Here is a 25,577-nt window from a genome sequence, read left to right as displayed (position 1 = left end):
ACTCACTGGCTGTTTCGAAGACTATATATATATCACCTTTAATTTCTACTACTGTTGATGCACAGTGAAGCTAATTCGTCTATGTTGCGGTCTATATGATGGCACTAAACAAAGTTCCTGTCAGTGATCTTCAAGAACATAATTCTGGTATGCCTGGAGTGAAGATCCTCAATATCTTGTCTCATGTCAGTGTGGATAATAACTTGATGGTCCAAAATCAAACATCTTTCATTGACTAAAGCTGAAATTGCTTATTGAACAATGGCTGTAAATTTAGTTGAAGGCAGTGATCACTGCCTAACTGTTGAAAGGACACTGTATTCTAAGGGCAATTCTTGTTGCTGTGGCTGAAAAATCTTAAGCAATGAATGTAACACAAAACACCATTTGTGTATATTGAGAAAGCAGCTATAATAAGTAAATTGTTGTCTCTTCAGGATACACATGTCCTGGCAGTGGTATCCATCGATAAAATGTTAGAAAAGCTGAAAAAATCAAATGAACTGCTGGATTTGATTCTAAAAGGACTTAATAATTACTTGGAAAAGAAGCGCCTTTTTTTCCCACGATTTTTCTTCCTATCTAATGATGAGTTGTTAGAGATCCTTTCGGAAACCAAAGATCCTACCAGGTATGATTTAACTTGGTATACAGTCTGTCTGATACTTTGTGTGGTGCTGCTATGAGTTTTTGAAAGTAACTTGTGTATAAGCACTGAAATAAATTCAACATTCCTTTTGAGGTCTTTTTAAATGGAACCTGTTTATGGGATTGAGATTGCTGGATAAGAATTGCTGGTGAACTGATTAGAAACAAATTGTGTTGTACTTTTTTTTTAAAAGAAAATGATATAAACACGTGGATTAATATAATGAAGTTTTATGGCAAAGAATTGTATAATACGAAAAAGCAAGGAACTGGATTTGGGTCCACAATGGAATTAAACAACCAACTGAAAGAACATATTAGGTTGAGCAGCATCATGGTGACTTGCATCATTCTTATATACTAACAGTATATAGATGCTGCTTTACCTGATGATTCCTTCCAGCAGGTTGTTGCTCTAGGTCCCAGTATCTGCAGTCTCCTTTGTCTCCACAACTGAATCAGATTTCATGTGCTTTCTTGACTAGGAATTTGGTAATCAGATCAGAAGTTTTGTGATTCAGAGAAGACAGTGGAGGTGGACAATTGAGAAGAGGTTGCGAGATTGGGAGTAGCAGAGATTAGGGAGCTGATGGGAATGGAAGAAATTTATAACCCAACGGTTGTATTTTGGGGCTTGGTGAATGGGATGAGTGGCAAAGATGTACTTGATTCCTTTACGGTCCAGATTCAGCTGTTATTTACCACTTTGATTACTTATGAACCCTAACTATCGGCTGTCTCAGGCCAAGCCATTGAGATACATGAGTCAGCCTCAAGCATACATTAAGACCTTTTTGCAAATGCTAAAAACCAAGACTCACCTAAACTATGAATGAAGTAGCCTATTTTATTCTGTCATCACACCATCTAGGATTATCACCATCACACTTCTGCCTGGAAATGTTCAGATATAGTACATTTTGCCTATCAAAATTAAGACTTAGTAGATCAGATTTCTCCCAGAAAAATGGTATTGGGTGGGGGTGAGCTTTATGAACTTGCAGTTCATAAATGCATTGGCTCAACTGTTCCATTGAGGTTATAAAGAAAAGATGCTGGTTAATTATCTCAAGAGACAGAAAATGAAATGTATGGAATGTATGTATGGTAGTCAGGGCATCAAAGGGTATGGGGAGAAGGCAGGGAGTGGGAATGACTGGAAGAATTGGACCAGCCCATGATTGAATGGCAGAGCAGACTTGATAGGCCGAATGGCCTACCTCTGCTCCTACATCTTATGGTCTTATGGTATTTGAAAGGAGATTGTTGAAGTTGTAAAACTTTGCATTTTTACAGAGTACAACCTCATTTGAAGAAGTGCTTTGAGGGTATTGCAAAAGTTCAGTTTACTGATATCTTGGAAATAACACACATGAAGAGCAGTGAAGATGAAGTGGTGGAACTTGTTGACGTAATTTCAACTGCAAAAGCTAGAGGTCAAGTGGAAAAATGGCTTCTAGAACTTGAGTCAGCCATGACAAGATCCATTCACAAGGTAATATATTGCTATTTTATGATTAGGTATCAAATATATTGGCAATCTTTTTATTCTGTAACTTGATGAACAAAAAATAATTAAAATGGCATATGTGTGTTAAATGTGTTCAGAATAAGTAACATATCATACTCCATGTTCATCCCAAGGCAGATGGTGTAGTTTAATTACCAAACCGTCTCCATCATTTTTATTATCCAGCCATTGGAAATCAGTGCTGGGGATTGGGGCTTTTGTTTCATAAATGTGTTACACTGGAGGTCCTACCTTAATAAAATATAACGTGAAATTCTGTAATTGCATTCAAAATCTAACCTTCCAGCAACACCTATCAGGGAAAATTCCTCTGGGCCAAATGAAGGGTGCATGCACTTGTAGCTAGTTAGATCACTAGTTTTCACCTTGCTTTTTTCTGAGACTTTTATTTCACTTACCCTGATTAAGCTAAATTTTTTTATGTATGCTATTATTGTTGGTGGTTTAATAGCAGCATCTGGGTGGTGGAGGAGTGGGGCTAAGAATGGGATTGATAGGATGTGGGAAGAATAGAAAACAAGGAAAAAGCAGTAGAGGTATGTTTTGTATATGTTTTGTTTATTGATTGGCCAAATGTCCTACAAAGCAAGATAAAAACCCCTGCAGCTCTGTGAGACTACAGTTTTAGTCACTTTATCAGGTCAAGCTGAAGGGCAGTGTGTTAGTGAGGTAGTGTTCATGAACTGTTTAGAAATCTGATGGTGGAGGGGACGAAGCCATTCCTAAAATGTTTGGTAAAAAATGACCATATTTGGGGAGCTGCTAAAGTAATCCTCTGTGACTGATAGTGAAAAATGTGATGGAAAAGAGGAAATTATTGACTGCTAATACTTGTGCCCTTTTATTTATTGGCTTCATGTTTTATATTTTTTTTTCACTGAGGATATAAAGTAAATGCTGGTTCTCAGAACATTCTTATTTTTCCACCCCAACTTGCATGCTTGTAACCTCGTATCCTCTTTGGGCTTAAAAGAAGATTAAACTCAACTTTGTGTGGAAAATGATTCAGCAATTTAGAATGTCTGGTCTAAATTTTGGCCTTCAATGCACTCATTTTATGTCTCTAAAACAGAGGTAATAAGGTCTTGGTAATTACCTGGATAAGCCCTTCCTAATTTTGTTAAATTGAAATGCTTTACTGTTAATACAAGATTAAGAAGAATGTACTAATTTAGCCACAGAATTTCTCATTATCTTGAACAACTGTTAATTTAATTACTGAACAAAAGCTCTATCTAACCTAACCTGTATCTCACATAATCATCTATACTTCTAATAAGTTGCCTCTCAGCCTTTGACACTCTAGAGAAAACAATCCTGGTTTGCCCAACGTCCTCTTATACCTAATACTTTACTCTCCTGGCAACATCTTGGTGAACCTCTTCTGTACCCTCTCCAAAGCCTTCACACCCTTCCTGTAATTCACCGATCAGAACTGTACAAGAAAGGGCAACCATGGTATAACCAATGTTTTATACACCTGCAATAAACTTCCCATCATACTTACTCAACACTTTGATCAATGAAGGCAAGTGTGCAGTATGTTTTCTTTACCACCATATCGATTTGTGTTCAGAAAGACAAAAACTTTCATCCTAAATCCGTATGTACAAACTCTGTTCTGAATTAAGCTCATGATAGGTCCATTAATGAATTTTAAACTTGTAAAAGCAGATTTTACAGTGTTTGCTTTGTGGCTAATACCAAGGTTATTGGTCAAGCGATTGAAGCTTATCCAAATACTCCACGCATGGATTGGGTGAGAAACTGGCCTGGTCAGACAGTGCTGTGCGTCTCACAGTTGTTTTGGACACAAGAGGTTCAACATTCTATTAAAGCAGGCCAAAAGGTAAGTGGAATAATTTTTTTAAACAAAATGACTTAATGCAAAATTTGTATTTACAAATCCATATGTAATCCATTTTTAACTAAAGATTCAGAAATACAGATTTTTTTAAATGTCATCTTTTAACTTGTTTAACTTAAAGTAGAATAAATTTTCAAATAGTTCATATAATTTAGTTCTGTTAATCCCAGTAGAAGACTTTCAGCAATGTAAAATGAATTAATTTTTCTGATTAAAATCATTGTGACTTTGTTATGCTCTTCAGGTCTTTGTTAAGCTCTTCAGCCAGTTTATTTAATTTCTTAAAATATTTTCAATATAAAAAGTAACGTATTTTCAAAAGAAAAGAACGGCAATGTTAAAAAGGTATAATTAGAAATTTTTCTCATTCATAGTCATTAGAAAAAAAATCTCAAGATCTAGTGGATTCAGTATGACTGACTACATACAGTTAAATAATCCATCACATTTGCTTCAAAGGCTCTTGAGAGTTATCTGGATCAGAATAATAAGCAAATTGATGATATTGTGACCTTGGTCCGGGGAAAACTATCCAAGCAGAATCGTACTACTCTTGGTGCTTTGGTTGTGTTGGACGTACATGCCAGAGATGTCTTGGCAGTTCTGGTAAAGAAAAAAATCAATAATGAAAATGATTTTGAATGGTTGAGCCAGCTGAGGTACTATTGGGAGGTGAGTGAATACTTATAATGCTCTGCGTTGGTTAAAATATCCAACAGAGCATTTTTTTTTATTAATTTATAATATTAGTCACCTCATCAAAGTTGAAAGTAAAATTTATTGTCAGAGTACATACATGTCACCACATACAACTCTGAGATTCTTTTCCTGCAGGTATACTCAGCAAATCTACAGAACATTAACTGTAAGCAGAATCAATGAACAGCAACTGCAAATGCAGATATAAATAAATAGCATTAAATAATGAGCATAAAATAACAAGAGTCCTTAAATGAGTGTAGTTATCCTTTGTTGTTCAAGAGCCTGATGGTTGAGGGGTAGTGACTGTTCTTGATACACCTAATGGTGTATAAATTATGTCTGTGGCTAAAAAATAATTTTCTAGTTTAGATAAAAAGTTGGTTTGTTAAATATGTAGAAATAATGCAGAAGATTTTCAGAAAGAGCTTTGCTGCCTTGAAGTTTTAGAAATTTTGGAACTGAATATTCTGATTTCACTATTGAATTCTGGCATAACAAATGATGAATGGATTTTCATGAAGCACTGGCACAAAAATCGTCGAAACTAGGAGCTGTATGTATGTAGATAGTAGGGGCTGTCTCTTCTTGAATGGTACTGAGACAATGTTCTATTGGGCCACATAACTTGGGAAGTAGTGAGGATTTTGAAGTAAAGAGTTGGGTAAGGGATTTAAATTGTAAAGATGAGGTACATCAAAAGTAGAAGCAAAAGAGAAAGGTTTCAATACAGGAAATTATAGATTGTGGAAGGGACGGAAGAGCACAAGGGAAGAATAAATGAGATAAAAAGAAATGAATAAATGTACAAGACTAAATATTCTGTACCTTAATATATGTAACATTCATATCAACAGAATCAAAATCCTATTTATTATCACTGCCTTGAAACTGTGCCATAAAATTAATTGTTTTGTGGCAGCAGTACAGTGCAAGCATAAAAAGTTACTATAAATAACATTAAATAGTACAATAAAAAAGGAATACGGGGTAGTGTCCTTGGGTTTCATGGACCATTCAGAAATTTGATGACAATGGGGAGCAATTTGCTCCTGAATCATTGAATGTAAGACTTCGGGCTCCTGTACCTGCACGAGTGAAATGAGACTGCAAATATACTACATTATCTTTAAAATATGATCTGACAGTCATTACAAAGATATGATTGTTGCAATGGCCTAAACTTTAGTATTTGTTTAGTGTTTTTGCAATTTAAAATATGGATTTAAAAAATGAGAAATAATTGGTCCTAAAAAGGATCCAATAAATTGTAAATAGGGATCAAATAGCTTGAATTAATTGTAAATAGAAAAACATCAGGGTCTGCTATATGCATCAACCAATTTGTTATATTATCTTGACACTAAGATTTGATTAAGCATATGTTGTCAGAGTTTGGCAGTTATACTATTTCCCACCAAAACTGTAACTGGGAACACCAAAGGAATTTTAGTAGGTTTCTATTGGAAAATTTGTAACAGTTTCAATACTTTTATTTACATTTCTTCTGCAAATAAATACATAAATAAGCAGTAAATATCTTCAAGGAAGGACAAAAATATTTCATGCTTTGCATTGTCAAACTCTTCAATTTGCTGGAGGAGAGAATCTAAAGTTATCTATAGATAGAGACACCCCCGTTGTATCTTGACTTTTACTTATATTATGTAGCAGTTTGCTAAGGTAGCAAAATAGCTCCTGCAGTGTTTGAAATAGTACTTCTGAAACCCAACTTCACAGGACAAGCAATCCCATATCTCGTTGATCAACCAGACTGAACATTGAAGTATTAGCAATGTAAAGAATGAAATATACATAACTGACTGTGGCCAATTGTTTTTCTTCAACTTTTTTAATGCCATAAATGCTAAAAAGCTGGGTAAGGATATGAAAGCAAAGAATATGTAGGTCTTTGGAGAAATTATGTGGGGTGGGATCCGCTGAATTGCATGTATAGAACAATGTATAGAATCCATGGAGTAAATAGCCTCTCCCTGTAATAGAATCATTCCCTACTTCATTGAATACTTTGTTCAAAGATCCAGGCTAAGTCATGCATGAGATCCATAAAGAAAGATGGGTGCAAAGATTTGATGGGGGAGGTAGAATGATAGATTAGAGAATGATTGCAGGAATGAAAGGGTTACTGTATGAGGAATGTCTGGCACCTTTTTGATGTCTTCCCTGGAGTTCAGGAGAATGAGGGGGATCTCATTGAAATATTCCGGATCCTAAAAGGCCTGAACAGAATAGATATGGCAAAGTTATTTTCCATGGTAGGGGAGTCTAGGACAAGAGGGCACAACTTCAGGATTGAAGGATGTCCATTTAGAGCAGAGTTGCAGAGAAATTACTTTACTCAGAGGGTGGTAAATCTGTGGAATTTGTTGTCACGAGCAGCTGTGGAGTTCAAGTCATTGGGTGCATTTAAGGCAGAAATAGATAGGTTCTTGATTAGCCAGGGCATCAAAGGGGAAAAAGCAAGGGGTTGGGAATGACTGGAAGAATTGGATCAGCCCACGATTGAATGGCGGAGCAGACTCAATGGGCTGAATGGCCTACTTCTGTTCCTATATCTTATGGTCTTATTAGGGGTGGATTGGAGTGAGTACTCAGATAATGAATTGGTGGTGAATTAATTGCAATTCTGTTAGGGTTGAGAAAGGAACAAGAAGTCAGTGGAGGTTTCAGGCAATGGTAAAGCTTTGGATGTGCCTCAAAGAGGGATATCTTCAGTCTCTCAATGCTGCAGTCAGAGGTTCCCACCCCCTTTAAAAGGGCAACAACCATATTTATGCCTAAGAAGAGCAGGGTGAGCTGCCTCAATGATTCATCCAGTTGCACTCATATCTACTTGTGATGAAGTAAACTGCTTTGAGAGGTTGGCCATGGCCAGAATCAACTCCTGCCTAAGCCAGGACTGGACCTGCTGCAATTTGCCTATCACCACAGTGTGTCTAGAGTGAATTCAGACTCTCTAGCTCTCCACTTGGCCTGGATCACCTGGACAAGAGCAATACCTACGTTAGGCTACTGTTTGTTGATTACAGCTCAGCGTTCAACACCATCATACCCTCAGTACTAATCAAATAGATCCAAAAACCTGTGCCTCGGTATCTTCCTCTGCAACTGGATGCTTGTCTTTTACATTGGGAGACCTTAATCAGTGTGGATCAGAAGTAACATCTCCTCCTCGTTGATGATCAGCACTGATGCATACAGGAATGAGATAGAGATTGAATGGTGTCACTACAACAGTCTTGCACTCAACATAAATAAGACCATGGAATTAATTGTGGATACATTCTGTGGCCACTTTATTTGGTCTCTCCTGTACCTATTAAAGTGGCCACTGAATGTATGTTATTGGTCTTCAGTTGCTGTAGCACATCCACTTCAAGGTTCGCAGTGTTGTGCACATGGCGATGCTCTTCTACACACCATTGTTGTAACGCATCATTATTTGTGTTATTGTCGCCTCTGACTGCTTGCATTACCAAAGCATTTTCATCCACAGAACTGCCGTTCATTAGATGTTGTTTTGTTTTCCCACCATTGTTTGTAATCTCTAGAGACTGTTGTGGGAGAAAATCCCAGATCTGGAGTTTCTGAGTTCAAGTTCATTGTCACCTGACTGTCCATGTATACAGCCAAATGAAACAATGTTCCATTGGACCACAGTGTACCTACACAACATAATACACAGAGCACATAAACCAAAATATTACACTATAAATAAATCAATAGATGTAATTCAAATGCATGTAGTAAAGTGCAGCACAGGTAAACAGTAAACATACAGTAAGAATGGTGGTTTATTATTACCAGTATGTGTCATGAAATTTGTTAACTTAGCAGCAGTACAATGCAGTACACAATAATATATTAAAAAAAAGTAAATTACAGTAAACATGGACCAAAGAGCTAAGTACCAGAGGTGAGGTGAGAGTGATAGCCCTCGACATCAAGGTGCCCTAGCTAAAATGGAGTCAATGGGAATTGGGGGGGAACTCTCCATTGCTTGGAATCATACCTGAGACAAAGGAAGATGGTTGTGATGGTTGGAGGTCAATCAACTTATTCTCAGAACATCCTCAGGGAAGTGTCCTTGGGCCAACCATCTTCAGCTGCTTCATCAATGACCTTGCTCTGTCATGAGGACAGAAGTGGAGATGTTCGCAGATGACTATACAATGTTCTGCACCATTTGTGACTCCTCAGATAGTGAAGCAGTTCATACCCAAATGCAACTGGACCTGGACAATATCCAGGCTTGGGCTGACAAGTAACATTCGAGCCACATAAATGCCAGGCAATGACCATCTCAACAAGGGAGGCTCTAACCATCGTCCCTTGACATTCAGTGGCATCACCATCTCAGAATCCCCTACTATCAACAGCCTGACAGTTACCATTGACAGGAAACTAAGCATGTCTATCCATATAAGTACTGTGGCTACCAGAGCAGGTCAAAGGCTAGGAATCCTGCAGCATGTAACTCACCTCCTGACTCCTCAATACCTTCCACCATCTACAAGGTTCAGGAGTGTAAAGGAATACTTGCCACTGTTACGAAACCCCGTAACTGGGTCACTTACCAGCAAAGATAGAGAGGTCCGTTGAAGTCTGATGGTACTATTTTTAAAAGTATTTATTGATAAAGGGGCACAAAAATAAGATTAATGCAAACATACAGATAATATACGTCATCAATACTAAATCTAAAGCGTGGGTATAATAATAACCAATAAGAAATAGCTCTATCATTGTCTAGGGGATAATGTATTTTCCAATGGAAGTATAACAGTCACTGTTAGTTCGTTCAAGCTGCAGCATTTTTGGGTTTAAGAGCGAGGCGGTTTAAACTTGCCCAGGTTTTTATGATGCCAATCCATTGCGTCAGGGGAGTGGGTTTCCCCGTTGTTACCTAAAAGCCGTTTTCCGTGGTTCCAGCCACCAGTTCCAGCAACGGAACTGAATGCACGTGGCTTCCTTCAGATGATTTCCTGCTATTACGTGGTTGCTTAACGTTTCTTCTGGTGTGTCTGAGGGGCTGTTCCTACAGACCCTCTGTTATCCTGACTCGCAGGGTCGTAGATGTCAATCAGGTTGGGGGTGTGCAATCTCTCCCTCAACCAGCCCACTTTGCCTGAGGGCGTTCACGTAGCATAGTCTTCAATCCACACTTTGCCTTCCGGAGACAATGGCCATGTCCCATAGCTTTACATCGCCGGGGAAACGAGACATTCTGCACGTCTCTCTCTCTCTCTCATTTCCTGGGCCCCTTGACCCAACCCAACAGTGATCTTGCGATTCTCACAAAGGAGGGGGCTACGGACGTAACACCACTCACCTGGATGAATGCAGCTCCATCAACACTCAAGAAGCTCGACACCATCCAGTACAAGGCAGCCCACTTGGTTGGAACCCTTCCACAAATGTTCAAGCCCTCCACTATCGGAACAGTTGCAGCAGTGTATACTGTCTACAAGACGCACTACAACAACACCTCACAGTTCCTAAGGCAGCACCTTACAAACCCACAACCACGACCATCTCGAAGGACGAGAACAGCAGATACCTGGGAACATCACCACTTGGAATTCCCCATCCAAGTCACTCACCATCCTGACTTGGAAGCATACCACCATTCCTTCATTATCGCTGGATCAAAATCATGGAATTCTCTCCCTAACAGCATTGTGGGTGTATATATAATAGTTAGATTGAAAACAGTGCAAAACAGAAATATATATGATTTTAAAAGTCAGGTAGTGTTCATGGGCTCAATGTTCATTTGGGAATGGAATTGCAGAGTGGAAGAAGCTGTTTCTGAATCACTGAGTGTGTGCCTTCAGGCTTCTGTACCTCCTTCCTGACTGTAACAATGAGAAGAGGACATGTCCTGGGTGATGGTGGTGGAGGTCCCAAATAATGGACATCGCCCTTCTGAGGTACCGAAACTTGAAGAAGTCTTGAATACTCTGGAGGCTGATACCCAAGATGGAGCTGACTAATTTAGTATCCTTCAGCAGCTGCTTTCCTTGTAGTGCAGTAGTGCCACTCCCCATACCAGACAGTGATGCAGCCTGTCAGAATGCTCCCCACAGTTTTCAAGTTTTCAAGTGTTTTAGTGATAAACCAAATCTCTTCAAACTCCTATTGAAACATAGACTCTGTCTTGCCTTCTTTATAGCCGCATTGATATGTTGGGACTAGGTTAGATCCTCAGAGATCTTGACACCCAGAAACTTGAGATTGCTCACTCTATCCATTTCTGATCCTTCTGAGGATTGGTTTGTGTTCCCTTGTAGTGCCCTTCCTGAAGTCCACGATCAGCTCTTTCATCTTTCTGACATTGAGTGCAAGGTTGTTGCTGTGACACCACTCTACAACAATGGCTGTATCATCAGCAGATTTATAGATAGCATTTGAGCAATACCTAGCCACACAGTTATGGGTATACAGGGTGTAGAGCAGAGGGCTAAGCACACATCCCTGAGGTGTGACAGTGTTGATCATCAGCGAGTAGGAGATATTATCATCAAACAGCACAGATTATGGTCTTCTGGTTAGGAACTTAAGGATCCTTTTGCAGAGGGAGGCACACAGGCCCAGATTCTGTAGTTTATCGATCGGGACTGTGGGAATGATCATGTTAAATGCTGAGCTATCGTCAACAAACTGCTTCCTGATATAGGAGTTCATATTGTCCAGGTGATCTAAGCCATTGAGATTGCATCTGCTGTAGACCTATTGTGGAGATAGGCAAATTGCAGAGGGGCCAGGTCCTTGCTGAGGCAGGTTTATTCTTGCCATGACCAACCTCTCAAAGCATTTCATCAGCATAGATGTGAGTACTACTTGGTGATGATCATTAAGGCAGCTCACGTTATTCTTTTTAGGCACTGGTATAATTGTTGCCTTTTTGAAGCAGGTGGGAACTTCTAACAGTAGCAGTGAGAGGTTGAAAATGTCCTTGAATACTCCCACCAATTGGTTACCACTGGTTTCCAGAGCCTTACCAGGTATTCAGTTGGAGCCTGCTGCCTTGCAAAGGTTCACCATCCTGAAAGACAGCCTGACATTGGCCTCTGAGATCAGAGTCACCAGGTCCATCATGGATCTTCACAGCGTAGTTATGTTCTCCCTTTCAAAGTAGGCATAGAAGGCATTGAGTACATCTGGTAGTGAAGCATTGTTGTCATTCATGCAATTGGGTTTTGCTTTGTAGGAAGTATATGTCCTGCAAACCCTGCCAGAGTTGCCATGCATCTGATGTTGCCTCCAACCTCGCTCAGAATTGTTTCTTCGCCCTTGAACTAGCCCTCTGCCAATCATACCTGGTTTTCGTGTGCAGACCTGGGTCACCAAACTTAAATGCCACAGTTCTAGCCCTCAGCAGCCGATGAACCTCCTGGTTCATCCACTGCTTTTGACTTGGGAATGTACAGCAAGTTTCCATAGGCTTATCCTCTTATCCACTTATCCACAGAGGTTTTAATGGAGACAGCAACAAATGCAGCATGCTCATCCAGGTTCAAAGATGATTCCCTGAATACAGTCCAGTCCACCAATTCAAAGCAGTTCCCTAAGCACCCCTGTGCTTCCTTTGTCTATACCTTCTTGGCCCTCACTACTGGTACTGTAGTTTGCAGCCTCAGTCTGTACTCAGGGAGTAGAAGAATAGCCAGGTGATCAGACTTACGAAGCCTGAGGGGGCACCAGTGTTCTGCCTGATGGAGCTTGAGATGTTGCTGCCAACTGAGACTGACTGGCATCTTTCCATTATGAAGTCCAAGATCTAGATGCAGAAAGGGGTGTTGAGTCACAATGAGAACAGTTTACCCACCAGCCTCTGAGGGACGATCATGTTAAACATTGAGCTGACGTTGATGTACAACATCCTGGTGAGCAAGGCATCTTTTACTTAAACCACCCCATCTGGTACCAATAACCATTCTGCAATCAAGATCACTTTGATCACATTTCTTCCCCATTCTGATAGTTGGTCTGAAGAATTGCACCTCTTAACCATGTCTGTATACTCTTGTGCTTTGAGTTGCTGTCACATAATTGGAGGATTGGATATTTGCATTAATGAGCAGCCAGGTGTACCTAACTGAGTATAGCTACATGAATGGAAGCAGAATGGAAGGCTGTGGTCTGAATGCAGATCAATAGGATTAGGCAGATTAATAGTTCAGCACTGGCTAGATGGGCCAAAGGGTCTGTTTCTGTGCTGCAGTGTTCTGTGACTGTATGGTGAGACAATTCGCAACTTGGATGATTTTCAGTCTTCAGAATCAAGGTTGGTATTAACAGATCTTTGAACATTAAGAGAATTGAGGCAAATGGCACTGGGTGGGAATGAGGACAATGCATAGAATTAACCAACATTCTATTGTAGGGCTGAGGAACTTATTTGGGTTATTCTTCTTTTTCTTACATATTGATAGTTAGAGCATCATTTTGAATGTATGCCTCCTAAGCTGTATATCTAGGCAATACCTTGAATAGATCATTGCTCCCTACTGTCCATCTCCATTTTCATCTAGTGTTCCGTACTACAGGTGCAAATCCACATTTGGATTACATCTGGGTATTAATTTTTTTCTGTTAATGTTTCCATGGAGTTTCTTAGGATATTTTATTATCTATATAAACACGATTTGTTGTTATTGTTGGTAAATAAAATTTGATGCTAATTGAAATGTGCCAACAATGTTCTATTATTAGTTCCTTCACAAATACAGTATAAAGGTTTTTTCAGCTCCAATATGGTCTTATTTTCATAGGAAAATGAACTTCAGACAAAAATGATCAATGCAGGTTTACCCTATGGCTACGAATATCTTGGAAACACCCCCAGACTTGTTATCACTCCACTTACAGACAGATGCTACAGGTGAATACAATAACTAAATAAGAATATGAAGAGAATTCAGAATTACAAAGTGTGTTTATTGCCAAATGAGCTAAATCAGGGGAATAGGGAACACAGTCCATTAAGTAATGTTGTATAAATAAGATTGTACAACAATTTCATTTTTGTCAACAGAATGTGTAGCCATGTACTAATAATGAGCAAAAATATCAAGCAAGTGGCATTTTTTCCTTACTTTCCTTTTGATTGAGGGAGAGAATCATAAAATAAAGCTTGCTTGGAGGCCACAAACTATAGAAAAATAAAGCAAAGTTCTGTATTTCTAACAACTGAATGGAATCTGAAAAATAGATTATCAAGAAATATCCAAAAGGAATGAAGCCACAAGTCTCAAGCAACACACACATAATGCCGGACTAATGAAAGGTCTCGGCCCGAAACGTCAACTGTACTTCTCCCTATAGATGCTGCCCGGCCTGCTGCGTTCCACCAGCATTTTGTGTGTGTTGTTTGAATTTCTAGCATCTGCAGATTTCCTCCGGTTTGCAAAGTCACAAGAGTAATTGTTTCTGCCTAATGCATGAATTAGTTAATGAAATGTTCTTAATTACTGTTCCCAACTAGACTGTCTAAATATCTAGCAAAATCTCAACTAGCAAAGGGGTGGTGGATGAATTCGACGTGATGTAATAACAAGCAATGATATGACATGAACAAGAAATGAAATGGTATGGGCTTGGATCAAAAAACTGATGGTCTAAAACTCACATCATACACCTTTGCTTCTGAAGTGATATTTGGACAGACGAGATAGCTGCATGATCCAAAGAACTGTTATTCATTTGTGGTGCAGAGGGTTCCATAGCTTCCCATACCACTTGGAATCATCAGTCCTGTGGTGAACTACATATACCTGTCTGGACACGCCCCCCCCTCCCCCCCTGCTGACTGCTCCTGTGGCTCCTTCCACAGACCGTGGCTCCTCCCACAGACCCCGGTATAAAGGCGATTGGAGGCACAGACCCTTCCTCAGTCTTCAGGATGTTGTGTGGTGGTCACTTGCTGCTTGTGCTTTCTTCCAGCCAATAAAAGCCTACTTTAACCCACATCTCAGAGTTATTGATGGTGCATCAAGTCCCAATAAGAGAAGCATCCAGGATTAGAAAACGTCTTCATGATTGGAATCTGAGTTATCCAGACTAGGATGCCTCCTGATTATGAATTGGGACTAACTAAAAACAAAGACCCCCCTCACTGCATTAAAGTTAGGCCAGAGTATTAGTAACCTTTGGTTTAGAGATTGCTTTTTAGACTGACTTCTCCAGTTGATTCATTTTCTTCACAGTGTACACAGTATATCTTGTTTTAGATGTTTATTTTTGTCTTCTGCATTAGTGTGTCAGTAGAAAAGAGCAAATTTTAGATTTCCAAACTTTTTTTTTCAAAAAATTGAAAGTTACCGAAAAATGTTTGTGTTTTATTAAAAGAAATTAACATATTGAGTAATAAACTCATTTTCAAATAAATACATGATTACTTAGTAGGTATGTAGCCCAGTACATATTTAAACAAAGATGTCAGTGATCAATGGCATAATAAGTTGAATGAATTAAACTGATTAACTGAAACAGAAACTTGCTGCCATCTGATTTGATCTTGAACTGAGCATCCAACCCAATATCCCCTTCATTATCAGAACTGCCGACTTTCCATTTCCAAAACACCATCTATCTCCATCCCTGTCTCTGCTTGTAGCTTATTAAGATATTTATTGTCACATTTGTTACCATTAGACAAAATTACTTCGATGATTTTCTGGCCCTTTTGTGGGGTTAAAAACATTTAAGGCTATGTAAACAGCCTGATCCAAGTTCATATCATTTCATGTTCTTACGTCATGTCCCATTCATCCACCACCCCTTTGCTTGTTGAGACACATTGATCAACTGGTCTGGTAATAATTCACTGTAATAATTTGAATCAACTAGTTTCATTATTTTATCATAGACTAGGCCATCATATCCAGAATTCCTGCGATAAATCCCTCTATTTTTCCACCCCCCACCCCAATCCTGAGCAAGTTTTTGGAATTCCGCCTAATATGTTTCGGGTATTTTTCTGTATACACTTCTATAAAGCAAAGCATCTTGTGCATATGTTTGACTTCAATCAGAGGTATAAGGTAAATGCAAGATGATGTGTACTTTTTGTTGTGGCTATTTCAAACACTTTATATAACAAGTTACAGACATTTAGATTAGCTAGTGAGGAAATGGAAAGAAACGTTATGTTGTCCAAATGCCACACAGTTTGTTCTAATTTTTTTAATGTTCATGCATGCTCTTTGAAAAGATGGATTGCAAATTCGTAGGGACAGAAATATATTTCTATAAATTCCAATTTGTCAACTGACATTTTTGGAACAATTTTGTTGGCATTTATTCTGATAGCAAGCCAACTGCTTTTGACATTTCAACTTCCCTCTTGGTGAATCCCTTTATCTCCTTCTCTTTTATCTACTCACCCTTTTAACCTTGAATCTTGACATAGTGTCTGCCTCAGCCAAAATTAATGCAAATCAGTTGTCTACTTTTACATCTCTGTGTAAATCAGATTTTCTTTTTTTTTTGGATTTAATTATTGTTCATGTTCTATACTTAATCACTGTAATCAAACTTCTTCAAACCATATTATGACATTCTTCCATAATTATAAGCATTTTACATGCCTATAAAATGATGGTTGATGTGCTACTGAAAGACCCTCTATATTTAATACTTTCATATTTATCAAGGCTTGATGCAATCTAGTGAATTCACCTCAAATCTCTTTTAAAGTCTCAACATCCTTTCTGATTTGTGAACATAGTATCCATAAAGGTTTTATTTAGATTTGTAGCTATTTTTGTGTCCTTTCATTTTCTGTAGCTTGCATTAAAATTTAAAATTACAACCCGATTTTTAAAATGGAAAATGATACAGACTTGAGTTTCCTGTAACGTATGGTAAATGTAGCCTTGGGTCCTTCTGCTTTTCCGCTGCCCTCAACCTCCTTCAACTCAGAGTAAAATTACTGCATTTTTTGTACAATATAATAAATTCCATCTGATAGTTAACCCATTTTTCAGATTACCATTGCATTTGTGTGAGTCTATTTTGTCTTTTAATATATTAAGTTTAAATCTTATTTTGGTATGCTGTAAATTTCAACATTAGTCTCTTGGAGTCTTTTTTTTATGATGGGCATACATGTAAATTACTTCTTCATCTGACCCAATGTGCATCATTACTCCTCATTATGCTGAAAAACTGTTTATTCTGTGTTTTAGCTTACAAATAATTTCAGCAAGTTAATATTTTCCAATTAAATTCAGATACCTTTAAGTATTCATTATCTCGTGGACAGAATGTACAATGAGTAATGTATATATTTGGAGTCAGAATTAGTATTAAAAAAACCCCATTATATTAACTGGTATCTGAACAGAAAAATGAACCATAGAAAATATATCTATTTTTCTGTGGCGCTGAAATTTTACAAGTTAAGATAGTAGATACTATGCAGAAATTTTATTTGTAAATATAACAAAATCAAAACTATTACTATCGCAGTAATTGTAAACTCTGTCATCTATCTTTGTCGATCTTGAATAAATGAACAGAACATTGTTTGGTGCATTAAATCTCCATCTTGGAGGGGCACCAGAGGGACCAGCTGGCACTGGTAAGACTGAGACAACTAAAGATCTGGCAAAAGCTGTAGCCAAGCAGTGCGTGGTTTTCAATTGCTCAGACGGATTGGACTATATTGCTCTTGGAAAATTTTTCAAGGTGTGTATAATACAAATTTTTACAAATTCCTAATATTCAATATGGAAAGTTCACTGTATTTTTAATTCCAAACTTGATTATGTTTTCAGGGATTGCTGTCCTGTGGTGCTTGGGCATGCTTTGATGAATTCAACAGAATTGACCTGGAAGTACTTTCTGTTGTTGCCCAGCAAATTCTAACGATCCAAAGAGGTACGTTAATTTGGTATTCGTCATGTATTCATTACTAGTAAATCCTTTAAAATTGGCGCATTGAACTGCTATCATTTTTGTCAATGGACGTTTGCTTTATCATGTTGATATAACAGCATGATTTGTGGTACCTAATCTCTCTTTAGTTAGTAGAAAGTTTTCTGATCTTCAATTTTTATGTATTTTATACAAAAACTTTTATCTGGTTGATGAAATGGAAAATTAATTCTGCATTCACTTCTGGTCTCAATTTTATTATTTACTTTGTCCTCATAAAGATGACTTACTAAATGACAAATGTTATTGTCAACTGAATATGTAAGAAGTGTTAAAAGTACAGATGTGTGCTATAAGGTACAGGGAAAAATTATAGCAGGTTGTAAAATAATAATGTCTTCTCCATTCCTCAGTTTAGTGTAACTTGACTGAAAAGCTGGCTAGATGGAAGTTGAATGTGAATTGTTGTGTTTTAGTTCATAATTTTGATGGAAAATTGGTAGAAACCTTATTAAGAAAAGTACAACATTTTTATGGAGAAGTTGTGATGGCTTCCAGGCACCTTGATTTCTGGCTTCTGTTAATCCTCTTTTATCTTTGAAATGCTTTGCAGCATCAAAATTTGACTGGCCAAACCTATTAGTATCTAGGTGTGTACTGTACTCTTCGCCTCTTGAATTTTATCTATCTTGTCAGAGAGACTCATTTCTATTTTATAAAGTGAACTTCCCATGCTTTATAGATAAAGTACTGCAAAAGGATTTGCATTTATGTATTGCTGTATTTGACATCCCAGCCTGCTAGATGGGTAATGATGCATTTCAACAATGTAGGAAAGCAGTAATCAACATGTACAGATATCGATTTTAACCGATGTTTCAAAGACAAACTCTGCCATCTGGTAGAGTTTGTCAATGGAAGAATTTGTCATTAAAGCATTTGTTAAAATCGATACTTGTATCTGGCTGAAAGCCTGAGAAGAGTTTATTTATCTGGAAAACACTAGTTCCTTTTTCATGTATGCAGCAAGTTCACAAACAGTAATGTTACAATGTGTAAATACTTTTGGATTGACGGTTGGCTTTCAGGCACAAAACAGAGAGCTACCCATGAAGTGACAGCTGGGACCCATTTATACAAAATAAACTAAGTGCCTATGCTATTTGCATGACTGTATTAAAATTTCTCTGATATGTTTTTACTTGAGAAATTTAATTTTCATGAAGACAGATAAAGCATGATGATTAAACTTTACTACTTTGCTATGTAAATTATACACCTGCTGATATAAGTACAGGTAGAGTGCTGTCGATCGTGAGGAGAATTGGGAATGTCTTTAAATGGATATTTGTTTACTATTTAATTTGTTAGATCTTGTTGATATGGGGCCATATTCCATTTTCACATCATGGCCAGATTATTCGGAAGGGGAGTATCTATTCAGGTAGCCTGAAGTGTCACTGACTTCTGCATCTAGGTCTGAATAGAGTTAGAACACTGGAGAAAAGTTCCTCTTGAAATTGCCCCAATTGCGCTGCCAGATATTTAAGTTGTCACATTTCAAAGATTATTAAAAAGAAAATTATTTTGAAACTAATTTTAAAAATCTAAAGGAGTACAATTAATTTTATAAGAATGAAATTAGCCTCTATTCTTTGTTCCCTACAGTCATTAAAGTACCATTAATATTAATGTGGATGTTTTGTTGGGTTTAAATGGATACACAATCCAAAAGCTGATTCTTAAACTGTGGAATGCCTGGAAATCTCAGTAAGTATGCAAAAAAAAAGTTCTGGTCCATGGGTTGAGATTCTAATTTGGAGGAAGGACAATTTTGTTGGTCTCAGAAAGTATCTGGCCAGTGTGGATTGGGACAGGCTGTTTTCTGGCAAAGATGTACTCAATAGGTGGGAAGCCTTCAAAAGTGAAATTTTGAGAGTACAAAACTTGCATGTGCCAGTCAGAATAAAAGATAAAGATAACAGGTGTCGGGAATCTTGGTTTTTGAGAGATATTGAGGCCCTTGTTAAGATAAAAGAAAGGAGATGCTTAGCAGGTATAGGCAGGTAGAAACAAACATGCTTATGGAGGATAAGAAATGCAAGAGAACGCTTAAGAAAGAAATCAGGAGGGCTAAAAGAAGGCATGAAGTTGTCTTAGCAGACAAGGTGATGGAGAATCCTAAGAGGTTCTGCAAATATGTTAATAGGAAAATGAAAGCAAGGGACAAAATTGGTCCTCTGGAAGATCAGAATAGTAATTCATGTGAGGAATCAAAAGAGATGGGGGCAATCTTAAATGGATTTTTGCCTCTGTATTTACTCAGGAGGTGGACACAGGATCTATAAGGGTAAGGCAAAACAGCATCAACTTCATGGACTTTATACAGATTACAAAAGAGGAGGTGGTTGCTGTCTTGAGGCAAATTAGGGTGGCTAAACCGGGGCCTGACAAAGTGGTCCTGTGGACCCTGCAGGAGGCAACTGCAAAAATTGCCGAAGCCCTAACAGAAATAGTTAAAACATCCTTATGACAGCGAGGTGCTGGATAGCCAATGTTGTTCTGCTGTTTAAGAAAGTCTCTGAAAATAAACCAGGAGATTATAGGCCGGTGAACCTGACCTCAGTCATGGGAAAGTTATTGCAGAGCAACGCTGCCCACTCTGCCTTCCTGCCTGTCCTTTTGATACAATGTGGATCCTTGACGTTAACTTCCCACCTATAATCTTCTTTCAGCCATGACTCAGTGATGCTTAGAACATCATACATACTAATCTATGATTAAGCTACAAGTTCATCTACCTTATTTTGTATACTGCACACATTCAAATATAATACCTTCAGTACTGTAATCACCCTTTTCGATTTTGTCTGCCTCTTGTGTTGCAACTCATCCTGTTGACTGCAACTTTGCCCTATCAACAGCTTCTCCTTTCCACCCATTGCCTCGATTTGTAAACCAGCTTCCTCATCTTCAGCACTATTATCCATCTTTCCCACAATACTTCTTCCATCGAAATATACACGGCTCAGGACACTAGTCACACGATGCTCAACCTTTTGATTCCGAACTTCGCCTAAAACTTTGTTTTACCAACCTCTGTCTCCACAACCTCTCCACAATCTGCACTGGAACTTTGGTTTCCATCCCCTTGCCACTCTAGTTTAAACCATACCATGCAGCATTAACAAATTTTCCTGCTAGGATATTAGCCCCTCTCCAGTTCAGGTGCAAACTGTCCCTTCTGTACAGGTTCCATCTTTCCTAGAAGAGAGCCCAATGATTCAGAAATCTTATACTCTCCCTCCTACATCAACTCCTACGCCACATACTAAACTGTATAATCTTCTTAGTTCTGGCCTCACTTGCATGTGGCATGAGTAGCAATCCTGAGGGTTGGATTTAACTCCCAGAACACCGCATGTAGAACTTGCCACTTCTTTTACCCATGTCATTGGAACCTACATGGACCACGACCTCTGGCTATTCACAATCCCCATTAAGAATTTAGATGAGTTAATCTGAGATGTCCTGGGCCCTAGCACCTGGGAGGGAACATACCATTTGGGAATCTCTTTCTTGCCCACAGAACCGCCCATCTGTTCCCCTAACTAAATTAAAAGTTACCAGGAAAGTTGATGAAGCCAAGACAGTAGATGTTGGCTGCATGGACATAAACAAGTCATTTGACAAGGTCCTGCTTGGGAGGTTGGTCAAGAAAGTTCAATCACTTGGCATTCAAGGTGAGGTAGAATATTGGGTAGTGATAGGGCACTGAGAAGTGCAGTAGAACAAAGAATCTGGGAATACACATCTATAATTAATTGAAGGTGGTGTCACAGGTTGATAGGGTTGTAAAGAAAACTTCTGGCATTTTGGCCTTCATAAATGAAAGTATTGAATACAGGAGATGGGATGTTATTTTGAAGTTGTATAAGCCATTGGTGAGGTCCAATTTGGAGTATTGTATTCAGTTTTGGTCACCCACCTACAGCAAAGATGTAAATAAGAATGAAAGAGTACAGAGAAAATTTACAAGGCTGTTGCTGAGACTGGAGGACCCGAGTAATATGGGAAGATTGAACAGTTTAGGACTTTATTCCTTGGAATGTAGAAGATAGAGAGGAGATTTGATAGATGTATACAAAATTATGAGGTGTATAGATAAATGCAAGCAGGCTTTTTCCACTGAGACTGGGTGGAACTACAACTAGAGGTCATGGGTTAAGGGTGAAAGGAGAAAAAAAAAGTTTAAGGGGGACATGAGCTGAAACTTCTTTACTCAAAGGCTTGTGAGAGTGTGGAATGAGCTGCTAGCTCAAGTGGTGTATGCAAGATCGACTTCAGCATTTAAGAGGAGCTTGGATAGGTACATGGATGGTAGGGGTATAGCGGGTTATGGTCCCTGTGCAGGTTGATAAGAGTAGGCAGTTTAAGTGGGTTGGCACAGACTAGATGGGCTGAATGGCCTGATTCTGTTCTGTACTTTTCTATCACTCCATGATTCTGTGAATCTATGACAAGATGGACCTCCATCCATTTAACAGCAAATCCTATTGAAATGTATGGTATCAATTACTGTTAGGTGAGTTCAGGACTTCTGACATTTGACTGCAGATGCCTGAAAGTCTCTGACTTGCAGACTCTCAACAATAGCCATAAACCTAAAATGCCTGTGCCATGGGAATCAGATTTGAATTGAAGCATTCAGTCAACTGTTTGATTGTTATTGAAATGGCAATAGTGTTGCATAAGACGGCTGTGAAAAGAATGGCCTTGATTATTACTTCACTACAGTATTTCTAAAGTCCAATATTTTAACAGGTCTTAAAGGAGAATGGGGTAGGTTTAAGGTTTACCATTTCTATCATTAGTTGTGCCTGCTAGTGGTACTTGACAATAGCTTGTTTCCTTGCAACAGATAAGCTAGCTCTGGATTTGGATTCCCACCAATCTGAAATCAGAGAAGTGCACTCACCATGATTACTGCCATGCAGGTGGAAAATGCTTACAGTTATGTTTGGGCCATCTTGTTAGGCATAGTAATTTGATAGCTCTCCTCCCATGGGCGACTAGGAAAGGCTGTCAAGGAGTGGAAGGATGGATGATTCACTTCCTAAAATATAGTTTTATTTACACCTTCTGAATGAAATGTGAATACAACACTTGAGAGCTTTATGAAGGAATTTGAGGGTTGTTAGCAATTCCACATTGGGTTGTACCAGTGATTCTCAAATTGTTTTGTGTTTTACCCCCCACGCCCCATCAGCTCCCAGACCACATCTTCAGCACCCTCCTTTCCCTTTCTTGGCATTTACATGATAACCATAAAGAATTTTGATTTATGATGTACAGTCAAAGAAAATAGGAACTGCAAATACAAAGCAGTGACAATTAATTGGAAAAGTGTTCATGTCTTTTCATAGCTACAAATAAAAATATTTCTTTAATTTAAGTAAGATCAATATTCTTCAACAATTTTACAGTGTACATTAGTAGTCCAACTATTCACTATTTACTTTTTCAAATTTCAGTGAGAGGATGGGCTTGGTGCAGTGATATCAGCTTCTCAACATCAGGCTGAATGTCGCTTGGGGATCCCAGATCCCCACGGTTAGTAATTTGCAGTCTGTTTCATTGCTTTGAAAAAAGTTGGGTGACTGCACTGAAACTGCATTCCACTAAATATAATGTTGGAAATGCAATAAGGAACATCTGGACCTTTTTCAGCAGTCCAGGATAGCATTCAGAAATTCTGCAACCAAAAGTCTTGATATGATATTTTTGAACCTTAGCTTCAGCTCAGGTTCATTCTGTAGTGAAATCAATTCTTCCTCCACCTTTGCTGTAAATCTCCCATTATAAGTGTTCTGAAATAGATTTATTACCCAATGTGAAATTTGGATCAAGAGAAGATCCTGAAATCTCTCTGACATGTCTTTCTGCAACTCACCCAGGTATGCACAGTATTCTTGAAGATTATTATCTGGTATTCTTTCTTCCTCTTGCAACACAGAGAGGCTGGGAAATTGGAAAAAGTCATGATGAACAATGTTTCACTTAAATAGGGTTTATTTGGAAAGAAATGTGGATATGTCTGATTTGACTTTGATAAGATTCATATCATTTCTTTGCAAATGAAGATTGATTTCATGAAACTTTGCAAATAATTCTGACAAATTAGCAATGCCATTCCTATTATTTTTGAGTTGTTTTACTGAATGAAGCATTTGAGTCTTCAAATAATTTTATCATAATTTCAAAAAGCTCATAGAAGTATTTCAGGCAGCTTCCTTTTGAAAGCCATTTGACTTCTGTGTGCAGCAACAAGCATTCAAACATCGTTCTCAATACAAAGTTCTCAAAATGGTTGAGACTTAAGAGCAGGGGACTTGATTTTATTTACCTCTGTGATAACAATATTTAATGATTTGTGCAGCCAATCATTTAGGTTTTATTTGTGAAAAGATGTTGTCTGTGAGGGTTTCTTAAATGACCATGTGGACGGTCCAGCAAGCCCTACTGGACTTGTTGGGTAATGAGCCAGGCCAGGTGACTGACCTTCAAGTGGATGAACAGTTACGGAACAGTGACCACAACTACTTAATTTTCAGGATAGCATTAGATAAGGATAGGTATGATCCTTGTGGGAGTAAGTTGAAGTAGGACAAATTACGAGGGCATTAGGCAGGAACTAAGAAGAGTTAATTGGAAACACATTTTCTCTGGCAAGTGCACATCAAACAATTGGAGGGTGTTCAAGGATCAACTGAACATAGCAGAGGAACAGTATGTTTCTGTTAAAAGTTAGGACGGGGATGGAAAGATTTGAGAACCTTTGATATGAATACAGTCAAGAAAAAAATGTAAAGCTTCAAAAGTTAGGACATGAGGATTATAAAGAAGCCTAAAGAAGGGAATTAGGAAGGCCAGGAAGGGCCATAAAAATCCCTTGGTAAGTAGGATTATGGTGAATCCCAAGGCATTTTATATGTACATCAAGAGAAAGAGGATAACTAGGGGGAGGGTGGGACCATTCAAGGACTAAGAGGGGAATAATTGCTTGAATGCAGAGAATATAAATGAGATACTTAATGAGTACTTCAGTATTTACCAAGGAAAGGACATGGAGGACCAGGAGATCAGTGCTGAGTGTATAAATATGTTAGGACGTTTAGAGGTCAAGGAAGTGGAAATGTTGAGCCTCCTCATGAGTATTAAGGTGGATAATGTGGTGAACTAAATATACCTGTCTGGACACGCCCCCTGCTGACTGCTCGTGTGGCTCCTCCCACAGACCACTGTATAAAGGCAATTGAGGTCTGAGCCCGGCCTCTCTGTCTCCAGGATGTAGTATGGTGGTCAACCACTGTTTGTTCCTTCTTCCAGTCAATAAAAGCCGATATCTCGCCTTTACGTCTCAGAGTGAGTTATTGATGGTGCATCAGATAAGGACCTAGGGCTTGAAGGGATTTACCCCAGACTATTGAAGGATGCAAGTGATGAAATTGCTGGGTCCTTGACCAGTATCTTTTCTCTTCTCTAGCCACAGGCGAGATCCTGGGGACAGTCGAGTGGCTAATGCTAGTACCTTTATTTAAGAAGGGAACAAGGGAAAATCCTGGGAACTATAGACCAGTGAGTTTCATGTCAGTTGTAGGGAAATTGGTGGAGAAAATTCTTAAGGATAGGATATATGAGCAATATGACCATGGCCAAATTAAGGAGAGCCAGCACGGCTTTACCAACTTGATTCAGTTTTTTGACAAGGTGATGAGAGAGACTGAGGGTAGGGTAGAGGATGTTGAGGCTCTCAACAGGGAGAGGCTGTAACCATCGTCCCTTGACATTCAGTGGCATCACTATCACTGAATCCCCTACTATCAACATCCTGACAAGAAACTGAATTGGTCTAGCCATATAAAC

General features: G+C 38.5%; 1 protein-coding gene across 1 annotated transcript in view; it reads left to right on the top strand.

Annotated features, from left to right (window-relative positions):
• The window catches only part of dnah7 (dynein, axonemal, heavy chain 7), a 269,206-nt gene that overhangs the window by 56,167 nt on the left and 187,462 nt on the right, over positions 1 to 25,577 (top strand). Inside the window, exons 19-25 of the mRNA XM_059966905.1 lie at positions 438 to 631; positions 1,945 to 2,143; positions 3,888 to 4,028; positions 4,506 to 4,718; positions 13,544 to 13,653; positions 17,294 to 17,462; positions 17,552 to 17,654. Coding sequence (XP_059822888.1) covers positions 438 to 631; positions 1,945 to 2,143; positions 3,888 to 4,028; positions 4,506 to 4,718; positions 13,544 to 13,653; positions 17,294 to 17,462; positions 17,552 to 17,654 — 1,129 coding nt within the window. The remainder of the gene's footprint in view (positions 1 to 437; positions 632 to 1,944; positions 2,144 to 3,887; positions 4,029 to 4,505; positions 4,719 to 13,543; positions 13,654 to 17,293; positions 17,463 to 17,551; positions 17,655 to 25,577) is intronic.

Source organism: Hypanus sabinus, chromosome 4 (genome assembly GCF_030144855.1).
Source record: "Hypanus sabinus isolate sHypSab1 chromosome 4, sHypSab1.hap1, whole genome shotgun sequence".
In the NCBI taxonomy this organism is placed as follows: Eukaryota; Metazoa; Chordata; class Chondrichthyes; order Myliobatiformes; family Dasyatidae; genus Hypanus; species Hypanus sabinus.
Note: the sequence above shows the minus strand (reverse complement) of the source record. Positions and strands in the feature narration are given on the sequence as shown.